The sequence below is a fragment of the Homarus americanus genome, unplaced genomic scaffold (genome assembly GCF_018991925.1).
Source record: "Homarus americanus isolate GMGI-L3 unplaced genomic scaffold, GMGI_Hamer_2.0 scaffold32583, whole genome shotgun sequence".
NCBI lineage: Eukaryota > Metazoa > Arthropoda > Malacostraca > Decapoda > Nephropidae > Homarus > Homarus americanus.
Genome location: NW_024713129.1, coordinates 14,630,956 through 14,650,566, shown reverse-complemented (window position 1 = coordinate 14,650,566; position 19,611 = coordinate 14,630,956). Strand labels below are relative to the sequence as shown.

General features: G+C 39.9%; 1 protein-coding gene across 3 annotated transcripts in view; it reads right to left on the bottom strand.

The window, feature by feature from the left end:
• LOC121868235 (mitogen-activated protein kinase 14-like) overlaps positions 1-19,611 on the bottom strand; it is a 46,422-nt gene that overhangs the window by 8,279 nt on the left and 18,532 nt on the right. The window contains exons 3-7 of one of the 3 annotated variants that reach the window (XM_042368569.1): positions 17,970-18,028; positions 10,843-10,984; positions 10,470-10,632; positions 9,657-9,728; positions 4,994-5,073 (exon numbers count right to left, since the gene is read on the bottom strand). In XM_042368569.1, coding sequence (XP_042224503.1) covers positions 4,994-5,073; positions 9,657-9,728; positions 10,470-10,632; positions 10,843-10,984; positions 17,970-18,028 — 516 coding nt within the window. Of the gene's footprint in view, positions 1-2,396; positions 2,477-4,993; positions 5,074-9,656; positions 9,729-10,469; positions 10,633-10,842; positions 10,985-17,969; positions 18,029-19,611 lie in introns of all 3 variants that reach the window. The other 2 variants (XM_042368559.1, XM_042368550.1) reach the window with 2 other exon arrangements.

Here is a 19,611-nt window from a genome sequence, read left to right as displayed (position 1 = left end):
ACACCATTGTGATTACTGTGTATTATATTTACCTCTAACAGGTGCACTCTATTCTGCACTAGAACATGTTTTAATAATATCTACAAGGCAACACCCATAACACAGTCAACTAATCTAATGGCAATCGGCTGCCAAAAGAATCACTGCAGTAGAAGACGAATTGCCACAAGAAAAAATATCTTATTATAGCCTCCTGGCTCCAAAATAAATATTAGAAAAACAAATGACAAATTAAAATACTGTATCTACATTCACAAATAAGTAACAAGTCTCATTACAGGGGTATTTCCCAAATGTATTCACTTAAAAAAAAAATCTACTTTTTACCTTTACTGTATTGAGATCAGTTTTTAAGATGCTCAAGAAACCGTTCATTCCTGTAGGCCAAAAGTTTTACCTCTAACTTCCAACTAAGTCAGGAAGATCTCTTTACTGAACTAACAGCCAGGCCACCACAGATTTTCTTCCCAAAGTACTTATATGTATCGTGCATTTCTGTTACTTCTCTCGATCTTAAACGTAAAAAACCCAATAACACCGCAAAGTCTGACGGAGATCCTTCATGCAACACTTCAGGAAATTTAGACGTAAGAGAAGGAGAAAGAAAGATGTTGAGACCAACCATTAATGAAGGAAATGTTATTCCTCTTACAAATATGGAAAACCTGGCACCTCAAAGTTTTGTATTACTGGTATGAGGAAATACACAAAGGAGTTGGAAAATTCATTCACTTAATAAAATAAAACTCCATATAAACCTAAATCACGTGCTATTTAGTCACCATATAGAAAAAACTCTGCATGACTTTTTACCATAGAAATCCTAAAAGAGAATATCTAATTAATAGTTTTTCTACAAAGTTAAATTATTATATCCTTTCACAATGAACATATGCACACTCACCACATATAAAGTGCAGTACTACCTGTATACCCAGACAAGGTCACAGAAACTACATAATTACAAAGTTAAAACAAAATAAAGATACACAACATGGTACTGCACACACTTTTCAACACAAAAAATGAAGAAGTGATAAGGATACGCAACACTGATGACCATATCTAGAACTAAGAGGGGACATTTGTGACATGACTAATAGAGATTTGAGTACCTATGAATCCAGCAATAGATAGCATGGGGTGAAGAGATCAAATTAGCACAGCGTATGTACTGTATTCCTGCAAGCACGTGGTGTGATAGGACTGAGGTGTAGAAGACTTACAATGATAATCTTAAGGGCCCTATAAATGCAAATGGCTAAAGTCCAATTCAGGTGGAAAGGACATTTGAGGCATTATGCCACTGTCCAGGACTCTGTTGGTGGTGATAATCAAAGATCAGTGAATGTGACCTCTATTCTACTGACCTGAAAATAGATAACAACGGACAAATCTGTGTACTAAATCTCGTTGAGTTTCATCCACTGTGATAGAAAGGATACTGCACTAGAACAAACAGGTGATAGCTTGACAGACAGATGAGCACATGGCTTACATGTACTGTACTCTACTTTACTGTAATGCCATGGTAACTATCCAAGACAGTGGCATAAAATTCAATTGTAAATATTATGATATACAGCACTGGTAATCATTAAGAATATATTGTATTTTTCCTCCTCCTCTGTAGCTTTCATCTTGATGTACAGGGTATTAGTTAAAGTAGCTTATACACAATATACATTATCTACAGTACTTCTTGCTCAAGTGTGCTGATCTTTGACTTGAATATTTGTGACACACATACAGGATAGTCTCCATGTCTAAACCAGCTGAGAGATGGGACTTCTCAAAGATTACCCTAATTACAGTCTGATCACAACACAACTTTTCTTAAATATATAGCAAGCAAAACTTGTAGACAAAAAATGTAGGCCAGAACAGTAACTAAACAGGAACCTTGCATGAGTAAGAGGGTGATAAGCAAATGTCAAGTCCATGAATATAGTATGATGTAAAATAAATATATATATCAGGCATATTAAATAGCTACAAGAAATGGATATTTCAGCACTGGAATGAGAGGCCTTTGAGATGAAAAACCAATAGAATCTGGCTCATGACAGCAAACATTCACACAGCCTTAACACAAAGAGCAAGATCATAAAAAAATGTTTATGCTACATAATAAAGAAACAAGCAATGCTGTATAACAAAATAGTAAATATAAGTAATCAAGTCTGTCATTAGTTGCAAGCATATTAAATGACCACAAGGAAAAACTGTGGCCTGTATTAGTAAGCGATTAAAAAAAAAAAAAAAAAGCATCGGAAAACAAGAAACAATAATAAAAAAAATAAATAAGGCAATGTTTTACCAAAAGCCTAAGATATGATAACAACTAAAAGTGGCCCACTATAATCCTGGTGTACCCAGCATCAAGAGGAACTAACCTCTTCACTGGAGAGTTTATCAATTAGGTCCTGACTGGGCGTTCCCACCAGCTTCATAATCTTGTTCAGCTGGTCAATGTCTGATAAAAGGGCTAAGGTAACCCAACAGTATATAAAAAGGTGTAACTTGACCTACAGATCAATACAATATACAGTACACCAAATCACCATAATGCAGGAGGATGGAAAGAACATGTTATGAAGGAGATATATGGAACACTACTCAATCACCGTTAACTGTGAAGAGCCAAGAGTACTACACTATCACCGGTACACAGTGAGGATCGTGGAACACTACACTATCACCGGTACAGTGAAGATTGTGGAATACTACACTATCACAGGAACACACTGAGCATTGTGGAACACTACACTATCACCAGCTTTCAACTCCAAGCCAGTAGTGCTAGAATTCTAGAGTCATTGAGTTTATGATGGACTATGTATATTAATAATACTGTACCAGAAATAACATGAAATAAAACAGTGTAAAGCAATCATATCTAACAATTGGGTCTGTCTAACTCTTCACAAAACTCTCTTGATTCATCCAACCAGTTAAATTAAATTGCATGACTTTTAATCCTTATTAGAGAAACTTCCAACATTCATTATTAGTAGTAAATATTTAATACTACAGTACTATTACCCCTAAAAGTTCACCATAGTCCGTAATATTAATCGAGTATTTACAGTTTCATCATACTTCACAATTTGCGAATTAATACTTATTTGTACCGAGATGTTTTGTGAATGAAAAACATTACGGAACAAAATATAACCTGTCAGTATTGTTATTAGTGTATAAATACAAACAGACTAACAATGTTAGCAGTGTGGAGGCATAATGGATATACCGGTAACTCTATATACAGTACAAGAAGTTGATGGGTAACCATAACAAACTGAAGTGCAAATATTAAAACAAACATTAGGAAGAAGATGAAGCATAAAAAAAGTAGATATTAATAAAGAAAACTTGTGAGTAAGTTGATACAAACACAACATCTGGCTTGAAAAAGTGAAGAGAGAGATAAATTAGAGTGAGTTAAGGGACTGTGTAGGATGAAAAGTGGATGTCGTTCTGTGGACTGTACTGTACTGTACTGTACAGTATATGGGGTGAATGTAGAAATAATTTACAGTACTGTATATAAAATTATGTTTAGAAAATTCAATTATGTTGTGATCATTTGGAAAAAAAATTAAAGCTGAGAATACTTCATCTTCTTGTCACAGACTTCAATAATTATCAAAACTTCTGCCAGAAAGGAAACAAACACACCAAATGGTACATAATCTATCAAATTAATTGAATATGTACTAAACTCAAACACTGAAAACTTCCCTTGTAATGTGAAGATATAAATATATCTTGTAATGATGAAGACTGACAGATCAGGCCAGACAAAACATTTTGTGTTTCCAGTTCCCAGACGATTCTTCGTTTTTGCCGCCAACCGTACAGTTCTGTTGTATTCATGCCCAGTTACTGTTTTATATATATATATATATATATATATATATATATATATATATATATATATATATATATATATATATATATATATATATATATATATATATATATATATATATATATATACATACACACACACTGTACAGTACTACATACAATATAGTATCTACTACAGTACACTATAGTACAGTATGTACTGCATTCATGATATTATAGTACAATACAGTACAGTACTACAGTATAGTACAGTACTGCTTTTATTTCAGACCACCAGAAGTGTCGTTATATATTTTCAGCAGTACCGGCGAGGGTGTGATATTCTCCACCTGTACACCATAGAGCCTGGCCTCAGTCTCAGGGCCAACCAAAACAAGATTGACAGTTATACCAGATATATATAGAATTTCAGCATGAAAAATTAATTAATCTGCCAAAGACTAAGCAAACCAACAAATAAAAGACTATCCTCTTCTACATAATCCGTTAATTAGAGGTTTCACATCTTACGTACTTAGATATAAGAAGCTACTTTTTGTCATACAGTCCGGCAGATTGCAAGGGGGGGAGGGGGTCATATCTAACGACGGACCTCGATATGACACACTGCCCTCCCCAACATATTCCATTAGATGGACATTTTACTGCACACTGTACGTATTCTTAAACTGATGCCAAACTCTATATAAAGCAGAAGAAAATGTAAGTTTGTTTGTTTATATCTCAAGACTTTTCTTCCATACAGCACGGTGGGTCTTAAATACACAACATTATTCACACACCAACATCGAAGTACGGTCTGTTCCTGCAATTCTCTCCAGTGAAACCCCTCTCATGCTTGTCACCTCGGGTTTTTCTTCGTATTCAAATGGATGTTAGTTTAATATTGAAAACAGATTTAATTAATTGCTGAGATAGTCAGCCAAGGTTGTGTATGTTTCATTGCTAGAGATATATGTGGTATTATTAATGTAAATCAGCCATGAATGCCCAGTCATTACATGCTACCATATACACCCATTTTGATAACTAACAGAAGCACAATCAGAGGGTTAAGACAACAAAGCATCGACTATACTATACAGACGAGGGCAGAGGCAGCTGTAGAGGACTAACTTACCGATTCCGAGGTGATGCGGTTGAGGTACTCCTGTGGTGGCGTCCCCAACAGCTCCATGATAAGATTAAGCTGCTGGATATCTAAGGTCTCAACTAAGGGCCACAACAGCACATGCTAGGACAGGCACAACTCTTACACACCAACACAAACGATCACACACACGCAAACAGGCAGGGTAATTCAAGCAAGATTTTAAATTGTTTGGATATTGCTACGGTATATATTGTCACTCGGGTAAATACTGTATACACATATATATATATATACTGTATATACATGTTCTCTTCTGGAGTTTTAGATTATACACATTGTTAGCAGCAATTACTGGAATGATTTTAGTTCAAATCTGATGTGGGTCCTCAGAAAAAAAAGCACACGTTTCAGCCCTCAGACACACATTTCTTTTCAGTGATTCTCTTTATTGTGATCTTTTAACCCCTTTTACAATCCTATGTAACTATGAAACACGGCTTAATCTGTTATACTGGCTGCCTCATTATGGGATCTAAACTTCAGCAATAAAGAAAACTAACTGAAACTAAGACTGTCTCCATTAACACACTTGCTCCAGCCTGAAGCAATGTCAGAAAAGGATAATAATTATAGTAAAAAAACAAAAAACAAAAAGAAGGAAAATAAAAAAAGATAAAAGTGTCCACAATCATTAAAGAACCAAAATACAGAGAATATGGGGATTCAAGACAGAAATACTTTCGTGGATAAAATCTAACGTCAAAATGATGCTGTATATCTAAAGAACCATTTCTAATTATCCAATGGGGAGGCAAATACAAAATCTCCTCCTAGTATCTGTAAGTCTTCTTTTTTTGTAAAATGCTACACCGCTTTCATCCACTCACTCTCCTCCATTTCACTGAACTCAATCACCATTATCACTCTGTTCCACCCACACTCCATATACAGATCACAGATTAACTAAGCACTCCTTTCCCTATTCTACATACAGTAGTTCTTATTCTGTTCACTCTCGTAACTTCACAACCAACATTCAATAATCCATCTCCATATTCTTCATTTTCCAATCTTGCTAATTCATCAATATTATTTTCTAAGACCGCACTCAACACTCTGTCAGTTGAGACATAAAACAGTTATGCATAATTTACACATCCTTATCTTATCCCAAGTTCACTAGAAAGCCAACTGGTTAGATTTAATGTAGAGCCGCCCGTCTCTCTCTCTCACTCTAAATGAGTTCTGTTTAACATCAGCAAGTGAAGCGTACGTTCAATTTGGAGAAATGCAAACAAGATTAAAAGCTCCATGGTTCAATTAACTACAGTATCAGCAATGATAATAAGAAGAGTGAGGAGCATGTTGATGGAAAAGATGGAGAAAAGGTGTGTATAGCTGTAACCTATAGTGGGCGAGTACCTGTAGTATTATTCATGTACTGTACTGTACAGTATATGTAGAACAAAGTACCGTGCTTGTCATGCATATATATACTAGTATTAAAAAAAAAAAAAAACAAACTCTGATACACTATTTTTCCATTTCTGTAATGCACATAATAAGCCCTTTCTAATTGTTGTATGTTTTTTTTTCAATTCAATCTTTTCAAATAAGAAATAAATAACATAATTTAATACTAAAAAAATTAAATAAAGATAACTCATAATCCAAAAAAAAACCTAATTCTTTACTCTAATAATAATATTATAGAGAAAATAACTATTAATTTTATCTATTGAAGAACAGACCTGAAGCATGAATAACCCTTAATTCTGGTACTGTGACTTGACGCAGACTAACGGGAGTAAACATTTTTCCCAGCACACCAACACTATTCAGCCTTCAAGATCCTCACAAATCACTATGTTAGAAAAAATCAACATACATGATTATGGATCCTGCTGATGGAAAATAAGGGTTGCTGTACATTTGGAAGAATCCCTCAATCATAACTTCTAAGTTCTCACACATAAAGAAAAGGAAGTTATGCTATGCTATTACATAATATAAACTTGTCTGACTTAGATTATTCACTATAAAGTGTAAGAAACCCGACAGCTCCTCGTCTATAGCACAAGTTCCACCCACTTACAAACAAAATTAATTGTTATAAATCAAATCAAAAGGAAACAACTGATACCAACTATAAGATACTGTAATTAAAATCTTTGGCACATGACCACCAATACCACTTGCAATATTTTGTCATATAATGTTGATAAAAAGGTCAGTACTTGTACCTGGGCCAACACCACTACAGAAACTCTTCAAAATTATTCCATCAAGTCTAGGATGATATCTTTATAAACCACATTTAAATTAACCTATAAAAAAGAAAGACAGCCCATTAGTGTACCATGACTCTAGGGCACACCCTTATTCGCTCAACAAGTGACTACTAAACGGGAAGAGGTGGCTGTGAGTCAACAACAGACAGATACTTCACCGCCAGGAGAGGGGTCCAGGGATATACCATCAGCAAAGTTTTTAGACATACAGAAATTGTTATTCAGTGCTCTTTTTGGAGAGCTGGAGTTGTTAGGAGTGTGTTGCATTACTGTTGAGTAAGTCTTGAAAGCTATTCAAGATGCAACGAATAAATAATTTATCAAGAAGTCCAAATTATCGGAGAACTGGAATACTGTACTACTGAAGATCAGAGAGGAAAGCAAATTAGTGCTTGACAAATGGTGGATAATTTTTAGGACTATATACTGAAAAAGCTCTGAGAAATTACAGCTGGGAGGAAGTATTGCTAACCTACTGGTGATTGGATGGAGAAATAATGAAATTCTGGAGGAGCAGGAATGCACTGGCAGACTGTAATGCTGGAAATAGTTGGGAACAAAAAAACTTGAGAAAAGTGAAAGGTGTAAGACAGTGACAGATTTCTTTTTTTTAGTACAGTACACTGCATATGTATCTTAATGGTGCCAATGTGCTGTACTGGTGATAGAAAAAGTGTTCAGCGCTCCATGAGAACAACAGGGAAAGAGTGAGAGTAAATGGGAAATAAAGTGAAACATTTGAAATAAACGTGGGTGTTAGACAGGGATGCGTTATGTTCCCATGGTTGTTCAATATATACATGGATGTGAACTATTATACACTGGAGAAAGTGGTGATAATAAGCTTTCTTGCAGAGCTGCACACATCTCAAATCCTGATTATAAGGGAGCCAAGTTGTCACTGTTCAGTATAACTGGTGACTGCTTCTATTTACAGTTGGGCTCTGACCCTAATATGTTCAGATCATGTATTATACAGGTCCAGGGGAGCCAAGTTACCACTGACCATCTCTCTCCAACTGTACTTAAATAAATTATTTAAAACTTTAAACTGTAAAAGTAGAATAGTATTTTCCATGCATTAAGAAGAACTTAAACTTACTTTTTGTCTTTTAAGCACATAGGATGAGTCTGGGTGACTGATCAAAGCTTGTGTTTTTCAAATTTGGCTTTTGCACGGTGATTTTTTTTAGATGGAAAAAGAGTATACTATATGATTGCTAAATCATCCTGAATGAAAAGTTTATGATTAATAGCATATTAAAAATGTATAAAAAGGGCTACAAATACTAAAAACTAATTAAACCAACATAATAGCACTAAACCCCCACAGTTATTTTTTAGGTTTAAAAATAATGTTTTTAGAAACCAAGGTTTTTTAAAACAATGGTTTTTGTCAACCCTGCAATTTATATACAAGAATCATGACTATAGGTCATTATTTTGGTTCTGGGTGTTGGATGACGCTATGCTCTGTGAGAGTGAAAATGATGTTCCTGTGAGGTGCAGGTTTATAAAATGAATTTATAAATTAATTCTTTATGACCCTCAAGCATGAGATACTGTACACTGAAATAAAACAAAAGATTATAGTGCACTTTGACTACACCAATATTGTCATCACCATAATATTCAATCCACAGATTATGCAAGGTATGTTTTCACAGGACAATACAGAAATATGAACATAAACAATGCATTATATATTTGGATTGAAAAATAAAATATTACTGAAACTATATACAGTCCAGTAACAATTTGTCACAGGTAATGATGTCTTATTGAGTACCATAAAAAAGAACGAACACCATATGGACCAACACCACCATGACTGTAGCCACAAGACCACCCATCAATGCGTCATAAAACCTAAATCAAGTTTGTTAGTTTTAACCCCTTGTGTCCGGGGTCCTCTCTCCGCTGAACCAAATCATCTGGCATTAGCAAAATAAAATACTAAAAGTGGCATCCCCATAGTGAAGGGGTAAAAGAGCATATTAGTTACATCCGAACATCGCAAAATCAAGCGGGGTTTTTCTGTCTTAAACATTCTGAAAGAGAGGTCAGTCATATCTGTACACTTACCAATAACTAAAACATCAGACAGTAAACCACAATAATAAAAATAGAGTCCCTACCTGCTGTCATGGATACCCTCCTGTGGTTGGTTATGAGAGAAACGTAACAACAGGGGAAAAAGACTTCATCAAACACAGGAACATATGAATATATAATGCAACTGACGGCTAAATGTACACAAGTAGTACATCAGTGACAGCCTGTATACTGTATGTACATAGAACTAAATCTTTATGACATTTTGATCGGCCTAAAATAAGTGACAATCAACTTGAGATCTCTTAACTGTATCAAAACTAAACAAGGGGGAAAAAGGATACGATCGGCGCCAGGAAAGAGTGTTCGCCCCGTTAGAAGCTCGGCCATTATGCACCCCACCGACCATATGTCCACTGAAACGGAGAAAACTCTATTTACTTCCCTCGTGCATTGATTGACGTTTACATCTACTGTACTGTACTTCCCCAATAAATGATCAAGCCTAATTTGGTCACCTATGCTAATCCCACTGATGTAAATAACTAAGTGATCATAAAGCCATAATTAATATCAAACGTAAAACCTCCGGAGTCAATTACTATTAGATACAAAGTGACGTATAGTACAATGTGGTCTAGGGTGATCAGTAATACAGTAATTCTAATTTTGTTCAACTAAACTACAGTGACGATATTCAAATTTCTTACCTGCCTTCCATAAGGATCTCTGCTTCGTAACGATTTCTTACTCAACATGAACTTTTAGTATCAGTCCGCCAATACATTAATCGAGGGCTTAAAAATAGTAAAATCAAGCACAAGAAAGTGTTCGTATAATATACCTGTCTGTTTTCACTGGAGGTAACATCTTGCTTGAGACTCTCTTCAACTAAACGCTGTGTTTCCAAGCAAATTATTGGTCATTTTGAAATATATTTTACATATTGACAATATATAATGCAGTGTTGATTTAAAGAAAATAATCTCTGGTGCCCGGTACCATCTGGTGGCGGTACGTAACCCATTGAAACAATCATCTTAACCGATTCTGTGGGTCTTGCGATATTCACTACCTGTTATGCTCTGCTGTACATTACTCAGAATTGTAGATCTAGAAAAAATAAAAATGCACAAGAAAGTGTTCGTATAATATACCTGTCTGGTTATAGTGCATCCAGTTAAGCATAATCTCTGGTGCCCGGTACCATCTGGTGGCTACGTAACCCGTCATCTCCGATTCTGTGGGTCTTGCCAAACCAAAGTCTAGGATTTTCAGCTCACAGTCCTCATTTACTGCTATGTTACTTGGCTTCAAGTCCTGGTGGAGGTAATTATGCTTGTATTTTTAATCTGTATTTACAGTACAGTCTCTGAAACATAACTCAATTGTGTGTGATAGCATTGTACCCTAATTAAACTTCCAAGCTTCTAAAATATGTAAACTAGAAGACTCCTATAATTTCAATCCAATTTCAAATAACAAACTGGTGTAAGAATCCATAAGTGAGGTGTAGAGTACAGTACTCACCCTGTGTATGATACCGGCTGAATGAATGTATTTGAGGCCGCGGAGTACTTGGTATATGAGAAACTGAACGTGGTCGTCTGTGAGTTTCTGTGTTTTGACGATGTTATTGAGGTCAGCTCCCATTAGAGATGTTACTAAGTATCTGGAGAGAGAAGAAAAAAATTAGGCCCATATCCTTCATCAGAACATTAAGTACAATACTTTACCTGTACCTTATTGATATTATGAACAGAATCAAAACCTCAAAAATATCACGAACCCACTTTTTGCTTGCTAAAAATTCTTTTCACCTTGAAACTGAAAATTAACATGTTTAAATGGTGCAATATACCGATTTTAACTGTATTAAGCATAAAAAATATCTGAATCAAGTAATTAACAGGTGAAAACAGGTGTATTGCTGTTTTCTCCCAAGGAGTGCAGAAGTTTTGGCCAACGTGACAGCCCCTTAGATGCAAGTATTGTAACACTATCCTCACTTATGATACACCTCATACATCAACAAGTATGGACAATGTTGCTGTAACACAAACATATGCGCCATCTCCACAAAAATCTATGAGGCAATGTGAATATTTTTTTGTTCCCGAGACATCTTGCATGTACAGTATCTATCCTTTCAGCAGGCAAAAGCTGTTAACCTGCTCAGCTCATTTCGAAGCTGACCTCTTTACAAAGGTTAAATTCTAAGTAGAGCTGTGCAAAGGCTGTTGGTGACCTAAAAACTTCAGCTAATCCCCACACTCAACCTCGTCAATAATTGCGTGAAGTTATTAACCTTCACTGGGTGAGCTTCTAATGCCGTAAGACCATTGGACCCGAGAGTGACACTGCCGCCCCCACACTACAGCCTATAGCCTTGAGGGGGACAGTAAGCCCTAACCAGCTGTATTAACCTGTAGGTTCTGATGATGATGATGATGATGATGATGATGGTGTGTGTGTGTGTGTGTTCGTCTCAACCCCACACTTTCCCCCCAACATCTAACCAGCTAATCCCAGTACGTCCCACAACCGTTGACAAGAGCGTGGGAGAGTTGATGGAAGGTGAGAGAGCAGCAGGAGGGTGGCAGGAGAGCAGATACAAGGTTAAATGGTAGGTGGTGACGATGGAGGAGGAGGAAGAGGAGGAGCAGGAGGTAGAAGAAGAGGAGGAGAAGCTGGAGGAGGAAGAAGAGGGGGAGGAGGAAGAAGAGGAGGAACTCGAGTTAATGTCATCACCAGGTACAGTAAATTGACTAGGGGTCACCTTGCTGTCCTCCTCCACACACACAAACACACTCATCCTGTCCATCAACACCACACACTTAACATGACTCATCTGCCAACACCATCAGTCATATGTGTGTGTGTGTGTGTGTGTGTGTGTGTGTGTGTGTGTGTGTCAAAGGTTACCCCACAAACAAACACTATCTTGTAATCGTCTATGTCACAATTTCTCTCACCACCAACAATTTTGTGTCACTCTTTACACGATCATTAACCTGTGTGTGTGTGACGGCAGGCAGAGACAGCTAAGGGGATGTAGGGCGCCAGAATGGGTTAAGCTATACTTAGTCTGATAACATTGACCTCCATTCTCTATACCTACCTGACTTAAATCAATACTTGTGGCACCTAAGAAGCCCCCCATCAGCGTGTACCCCCCAGCTACCCCACCCCACGGTATTGTGAGGTGTGTGTGTGTGTGTGTGTGTGTGTGTGTGTGTCAGTATATATTATCCCTGGGGGTGAGAGATAATACCTAACCTAATCTGCCACCTGCATCACGACCCCTGCTGGATGTTGAGGTCTGCCCCATAAACATTGCTTTATGTTGTCGTAAAGTTCACGTACAGCCACACGCCTCTTACTGTGATATATTCTCTCTCTGTCTCTTCCTCCTCTTTTTTTTCTTCCTCTTATTCCTTTTCGTCTCTCACCTCCTCCTCCCCCCCTCTACTCCTAGCCACCACACATTACCCTTCGCTGCATTACCTGGGTGTGTCCAATGGTCTCGGTAAACATACGGTACAAGCTTCATAAACCCTGAGCCAACATCTCGTAGATAAAGCTTAAGCTGCCTGATAGCTGTGTAATTAAGCTTGAAGGTGATGATAATGGGGTAGGTGGTGATGATGGCGAGTGGGTGGTGAGGAAAGGAAGATAATTCCAGAGAGAGAGAGAGAGAGAGAGAGAGAGAGAGAGAGAGAGAATTAATAATTCACAAGCTAAACACTAAGCCTCTGGATCAAACACCACAACACCGTATATAACTAGACAGAGATGATATGCGACAATTAATTAGGAATTCCTGTCTTCTATCGACCTGAGTTTGTCTTTGATTTGAGCGGGCGTAAAACATCATCATCTATCGTTGTTTACTGTCTACATCTGTCTAACTACCTCCTGTTCTTCCTCCCTCGCATTATACCCGCCTTACCTATCCTCCTAGCTTCTACCTAGACACACGCCACCACTTCTATGTTAATCTCTTCATCTAAGCTCTGCACTCCTCTCTCCCCTTCCTCCTTCACTGTCAGCGCCTATGTTTACGTTTTCGAATCCCACTTTAAATCCTGAACCATTATCAATATAAGCATAGCGCGTCAACATACAACCATAAAGTACCCACACACGCTCATTACACCCACACACTCCCTTATTACACCCCTTCCCACACCTGTCAGTAGTCCCCACGTCCTACACCCCACACTAATAGATGAATCAATACCAGGAACCACAGGTGTGTGTAAATAAATTAAAGCTTTTTTCAGCGAAGTTGTCTACAATCAAGAACTCACCCCTTCCTCTCTACCTCCCCCTTCATCCTCTCTTCACCCACCCCTTCCTCTCTACCTCCCCCTTCATCCTCTCTTCACCCACCCCTTCCTCTCTACCTCCCCCTTCATCCTCTCTTCACCCACCCCTTCCTCTCTACCTCCCCCTTCATCCTCTCTTCACCCACCCTTCCTCTCTACCTCCCCTTCATCTCTCTTCTACCACCTCCCCCTTCATCCTCTCTTCACACCCTCACCTCCCCCTTCATCCTCTCTTCACCCACCTTCCTCTCTACCTCCCCTTCATCCTCTCTTCACCCCACCCCTTCCTCTCTACCTCCCATCCTCTCTTCACCCACCCTTCCTCCTCACCTCCCCCTTCATCCTCTCTTCACCCACCCCTTCCTCTCTACCTCCCCCTTCATCCTCTCTTCACCCACCCTTCCTCTCACCTCCCCCTTCATCCTCTCTTCACCCACCCCTTCCTCTCTACCTCCCCCTTCATCCTCTCTTCACCCACCCCTTCCTCTATTTCTACACCTCTTCATCCCCACCACACCTTCTCTCTCCCCCTTCCTCCCTACCACAAACTCTTTCTCCCCTTCCTCTCTACCTCCTATAACAATTAACGAACGACACGACCAACAAAACAGAGAATAACACGAAAAGAGAAGAATACCGCGAATGACACGAACAGCTATCACTCAAAACACTCATTTCAATATTGGACAGGTGCATCTCCCATGTTCCTTACACGTGGCTGCTGGAGGCACACTCACATAATTACTGAGGGGTGGAGGGAAGGATGGAGAGAGGGAAGGAAGGAAAGAGGGAAGGAAGGAAAGAGGGAAGGAAGGAAAGAGGGAAGGAAGGAGAGAGGGAAGGAAGGAAAGAGGAAGGAAGGAAGGGAAGGAAGGGAAGGAAGGAAAGAGGAAGGAAGGAAGGAAGGGAAGGAAGGAAGGAAGGAAGGAAGGAAGGAAGGGAAGGAAGGAGGAGAAAAGAAGGAAGGGGAAAATGGAAATAATTTTAACTAATGTTGGGAAAGTGGTGTGGGTGTTGGTGGTGGTGTGGTGTGTGGTGGTGGTGGTGTGGTGGTGGTGTTGGTGGTGGTGGTGGTGGTGGTGGTGGTGGTTGGTGGTGTGGTGTTGGTGGTGGTGGTGGTGGTGGTGGTGTTGGTGATGTGATGATGATGATAATGTTGGAGAAAGCAGTATACACACACAGAGAGAGAGAGAGAGAGAGAGAGAGAGAGAGAGAGCGCCACAGTGTCCGTCCGTCCGTCCGTCCGTCTGTAGTCGTCGCCACCGCTCGTGACTATTACCACCAAAATATCAGCCACACGTCTCAGCTGTACACCCCCGCCCCTCCCCCAACACACACGCCCCGTAACACATTGCCCGTGCAGTACTTCCGAAGACAATATTCAGTGCATCAATCTCCCCCCCTTTCTCTGTCCCTTTCCTCCACACTCTCTCCGTCCTTCACTCTACAACCCCCCTCTCTATTTCCCCTTCTCTCCTCCCTACCTCTACCTCCCTCATACAGACACACACATACTGTACATACACCTGAGACTACAGGATGCGTCGCCGACTCTCGCCCCAGATAACATTACCTCTCCCTCCCCCAACACACACTATCCAGTTCGCTCGTGTTGACTGTCATGCTCCCAGTCACCTCCTACAGTCAGAGGTCATCAGAGTGTGTGTGTGTGTGTGTGTGTGTGTGTGTGTGTGTGTGTGTGTGTGTGTGTGCGCGCCATACACACACAGACATCGCCAGCATAAACATTTAGCAGCGCCTGGTGTTCCTCTCTAAGGATCACACCCCCCCCAACTTATTTCACCTGAGATTAATCTTCCCTATCGCGAACCTTATCTTATCTTATCTTATCTAACTTCCTCCACAGAGAGAGAGAGAGAGAGAGAGAGAGAGAGAGAGAGAGAGAGAGAGAATCATTCCCTGGTCCTAAATTCGCGGAACAGAGACGAATAATAAAAAAATAAAATAAAAACAACTCCAAGAGAATTTTTACTCCGGTTTGTCAATTTCATGTTTATCTTTGGAGTTAATTAAGAGGAGGTTGTAGTACACACTCTTCTCAGTAAGGCTAAGTGACGCTTCCTTAAACGATTAATTAATAGCCTTCCTGTGTTCACTTCTTCCATTATCTCACACACACACACACACCTAACTTCCACCCATTATAATGTCTGTCATTATCCTCTCTTCCCTAATTATATGACCACAGTATCTCATTTTTCTATACATGTCAACTATTTCTCTTAAAAGTTTATGCTAATCTTAGTACATTAAATATATAGTTATAAAACACTACTGAGATACCGTATAGTTTTACACACACACACACACACACACACACACACACACACACACACACACACACACACACCTGTTCAATTATACCTTTAAGATATAATTATATTTCAATTAACTTATCTACGATTTTATCTGATAGTAATCTTAAACAAATCAACTGACTTTTAATCTATATCAATTTATCTAACTTAAATTTATACGCCGTTTATCTAATTATAATCTACGTGCCTTATGTAATTCTAATGTACACGACTCCAGTTATCTAATATTAATCAATTACTTTATCCGTAGCTAATCTACTGTACATGAGTGTGCTTTTAATAAACCCTCCATATAACGGACTTTCGATCTTATAGTTCGTTAAATCGAGGTATTACCACCACCACTATTACTACCATCACCACTACTGCTACACCACTACCACTACTACTACCACTACTACTACTACTACCTCTACCACGTCCTTCCACAGGCTGGTTGGTGCATGGTGGTATTTTTAGGTCATCTGGAAGTTTAAGGCCCTACGTGAGCCAAATACAATGAGAGGGAGGGAGGGAGGTAAGGAGGAAGGAAGGGAAGGTGGGAGGGTAGGGAGGAGGGAGGGAAGCAGGAAGGTTAGGGAGGAGGGAGGGAGGGAAGGTGTGTAGGAGGGAAGGTGGGGTGGGTGGGTTGGAAGGAGGAAGGGAAGGTGAAGGAAAAGGTGGGTTTTTTAAGTGCATGAAGTCCGGGTATATTCATTAAAATTCATTCAGTGTGTGTGTGTGTGTGTGTGTGTGTGTGTGTGAGAGAGAGAGAGTTTCAATTACTCTCTCTCTTACCGTGATGACAGTGGCCTAGACATTACGAGTGCTTCACGCTGTTGCCTATATGGGGCGAGGGTGTGGTGGTGTATAGTGTTGCGTGTGTATAGGTGGGTGTGGCGGTGGTGTGTGTGTGTGGGGTAGACATGAGCTACACCATGCCTCCCACACACCATGTGACCTCCACCACCTACTAATGGTAAACCTGTTATGTATATATTTTATTATTTACTACCGGCTCGACCAGACCAAATTGATCTGCGTCCGTCTGTAACCACACCCGTGAAGGTGTAAACAAGGGCAAGTAGTGAACATCGACCCCTCCCTCCCTCTAACCTGGTGTTTTGACATTAATTACCCCCCCACACCCCCCATATACAGTCCACAGCTCTACCCCCCACACCCCCCAGCTCTACCCCCCCACACCCCATATACAGTCTACAGCTCTACCCCTCTACTGTACAGCCCTGTAAATGTATTCAATACATATTATATCATTATGTCTAAATCAAATGTAAGTCTGTATATTTTCAGCCACCGGCTGCAACTCTATTAATAAACCGTTTATTATTATTATTATATCACGACTGCGTGGATTATAACATGAACCAGACCGATAGCTATCAAAACAAAAACAAAACCAATAACTATTAAAACAAAAACAAAACCATTAACTAAAAAAAACACTAATTGGTGTAAAAAAAAAGACCAATAACTATCAAAACAAAAATATAAATACAGAGCCAGTGCCATGCAAGACCCGAGTCCACCTTCCCTCTTGCACCGACTGACCACATTCACGTCGTCCTTATGATTCATATACGAGTCAGTTGCTATAAACAGTGGGGCATAATATTTACAAGACTCCCCCATCCTCCCCACCCCACCTTCACCCTTCCTACCCTCCTCCCCCACCCACAACATGGTTCATATAAGATTCATTCACGGTCCTTCTGTAAACAAGAGGAGAAACGTTCACACGATTACGACGCTGACTGACTGTGGCGGCTTCATTCATCTCGCACTATAAGACCGGATCACCTGATCATTAGTCACCCCAGCTGATTTTAAGTATAGATTAACCATCCTAATATAACCTATGCAACCTAACCTACATTATATCTAACCTAAACACACACACACACACACACACACACACACACACACACACACACGAGTCCGTTTCATTCATTAATACACACACCCCCACCTCACAGTAGTTACTCACACGTCCTGGAAGTTCTCATAGTTGTTAGACGGGGTGAAGACGTCCAGGAGGCCGATTATCTGAAGCAAAGAAACAACAACAACACGGTTAGAACTTGATGGTGATGATGTAAACAGAGGGGAGAGCAACACACGAGAGAGAGAGAGAGAGAGAGAGAGAGAGAGAGAGAGAGAGAGAGAGATAACTGTCAATGTTTTGGTCAGCAAGATACAGAGGTGTGCACAGTGGTCCAAATAAGTATTGCCGAGAAAGCATTATATATTCCCTCATCAGCGTGTGGGTTCCTTCCTGCTGGTGCGTTACCCTCCTTCTGGTCTCATTTGTATCACTATGCTGCCCTTATGACTGGACCACCTCCTACACTCGGTCACCAACAACGTCTCCTTCAACACAGACCAACTCAAGTGTTGTAACGTCATTCGGATCTGATGAAATGTTATCTCAAATCTCCCTAACAATGAATAGTAATAGTCTCCCTCTATCTACCTATCCAACGGGTGTCTCCTACTATCCGGGGAGGGAAGGGACCTCACAACACACTCTCTCTCATTTCCTCGCCTGGTACCAATCATCCTCACATTCCTTAAGTCACTCGTTTCTCCACACGATCACGCCTCCCTCCAACACTGCTCTCCCTCCCTCCAACATTGACACCACCACCCCTACCCTCCAACACTCACATTACTCCTATACCTCCCCCCAACAATGATATCCCTCCCTCCATCACTGACCTACTCATCATCACAAATTAATAACTACCAATTACTCTCTTAACGACTGTATGAATGCTTGTCAGTATTATCAAATTTCCTGAACTTAATCAATCGTAGGTGATGTAAGTTTATCGGGTCCTTGAGTAGGGGACCTGCATATAAGACTGTGTAGTGAAGATGAGTAATTTATTCTATCATTCCACGGGAGGTTATTGAGAACGTCTGTGTTCATCCTGGGGCAGAGGTGTAGGGGGTGGGTGTGTGAGGCGGACACCCCCCCCCCCACACCTCTCGTACTCACTCCCTACTACCTACTACTACCATTACTACCACACTATACCACCTCAGAGCCATCGTTATACCACACATTGTAAACAATAAATAAACTCTCAATGTCATGACCTAAAAAAATGGTTTAACCCGCTCACCGCATCACTAAACCGCGGCCACCACACTAATGAACACACGAACCACAACCACACTACCCCTACCACCCCACCCACATCCATGCTACCACCACCAACCCACCATGCTACCACACCACCACAACAGCCTTCATACACCAACCACATCTCAACCGAGTATCACGTCTTTCAGCCCAAACCTCACAGCCGCAGTGAAGAGGCCAATTTATTTTTGGTTGCCATATAGAGAAACCTCTATTTAACGAACTAAATAGAGGAAAGTCCGTTATATTGAGGGTCCGTTAGATGTGAAACACGAATTATATGGAGAGAGAGAGAGAGAGAGAATCCGTTATATGGAGATTTCACTGTACTACGCCACGTTACACTGTTTCACAAAGGGTCCATTACCTACCTACCTACAGGAGGGTTATAAGCGACAACATTCACTCTCTCTTGTTCGACCTTGAAACGAGATGATTTAGTCTATTGTACTCAACTCTCTGTGTAATGCCTCCCCCGCAT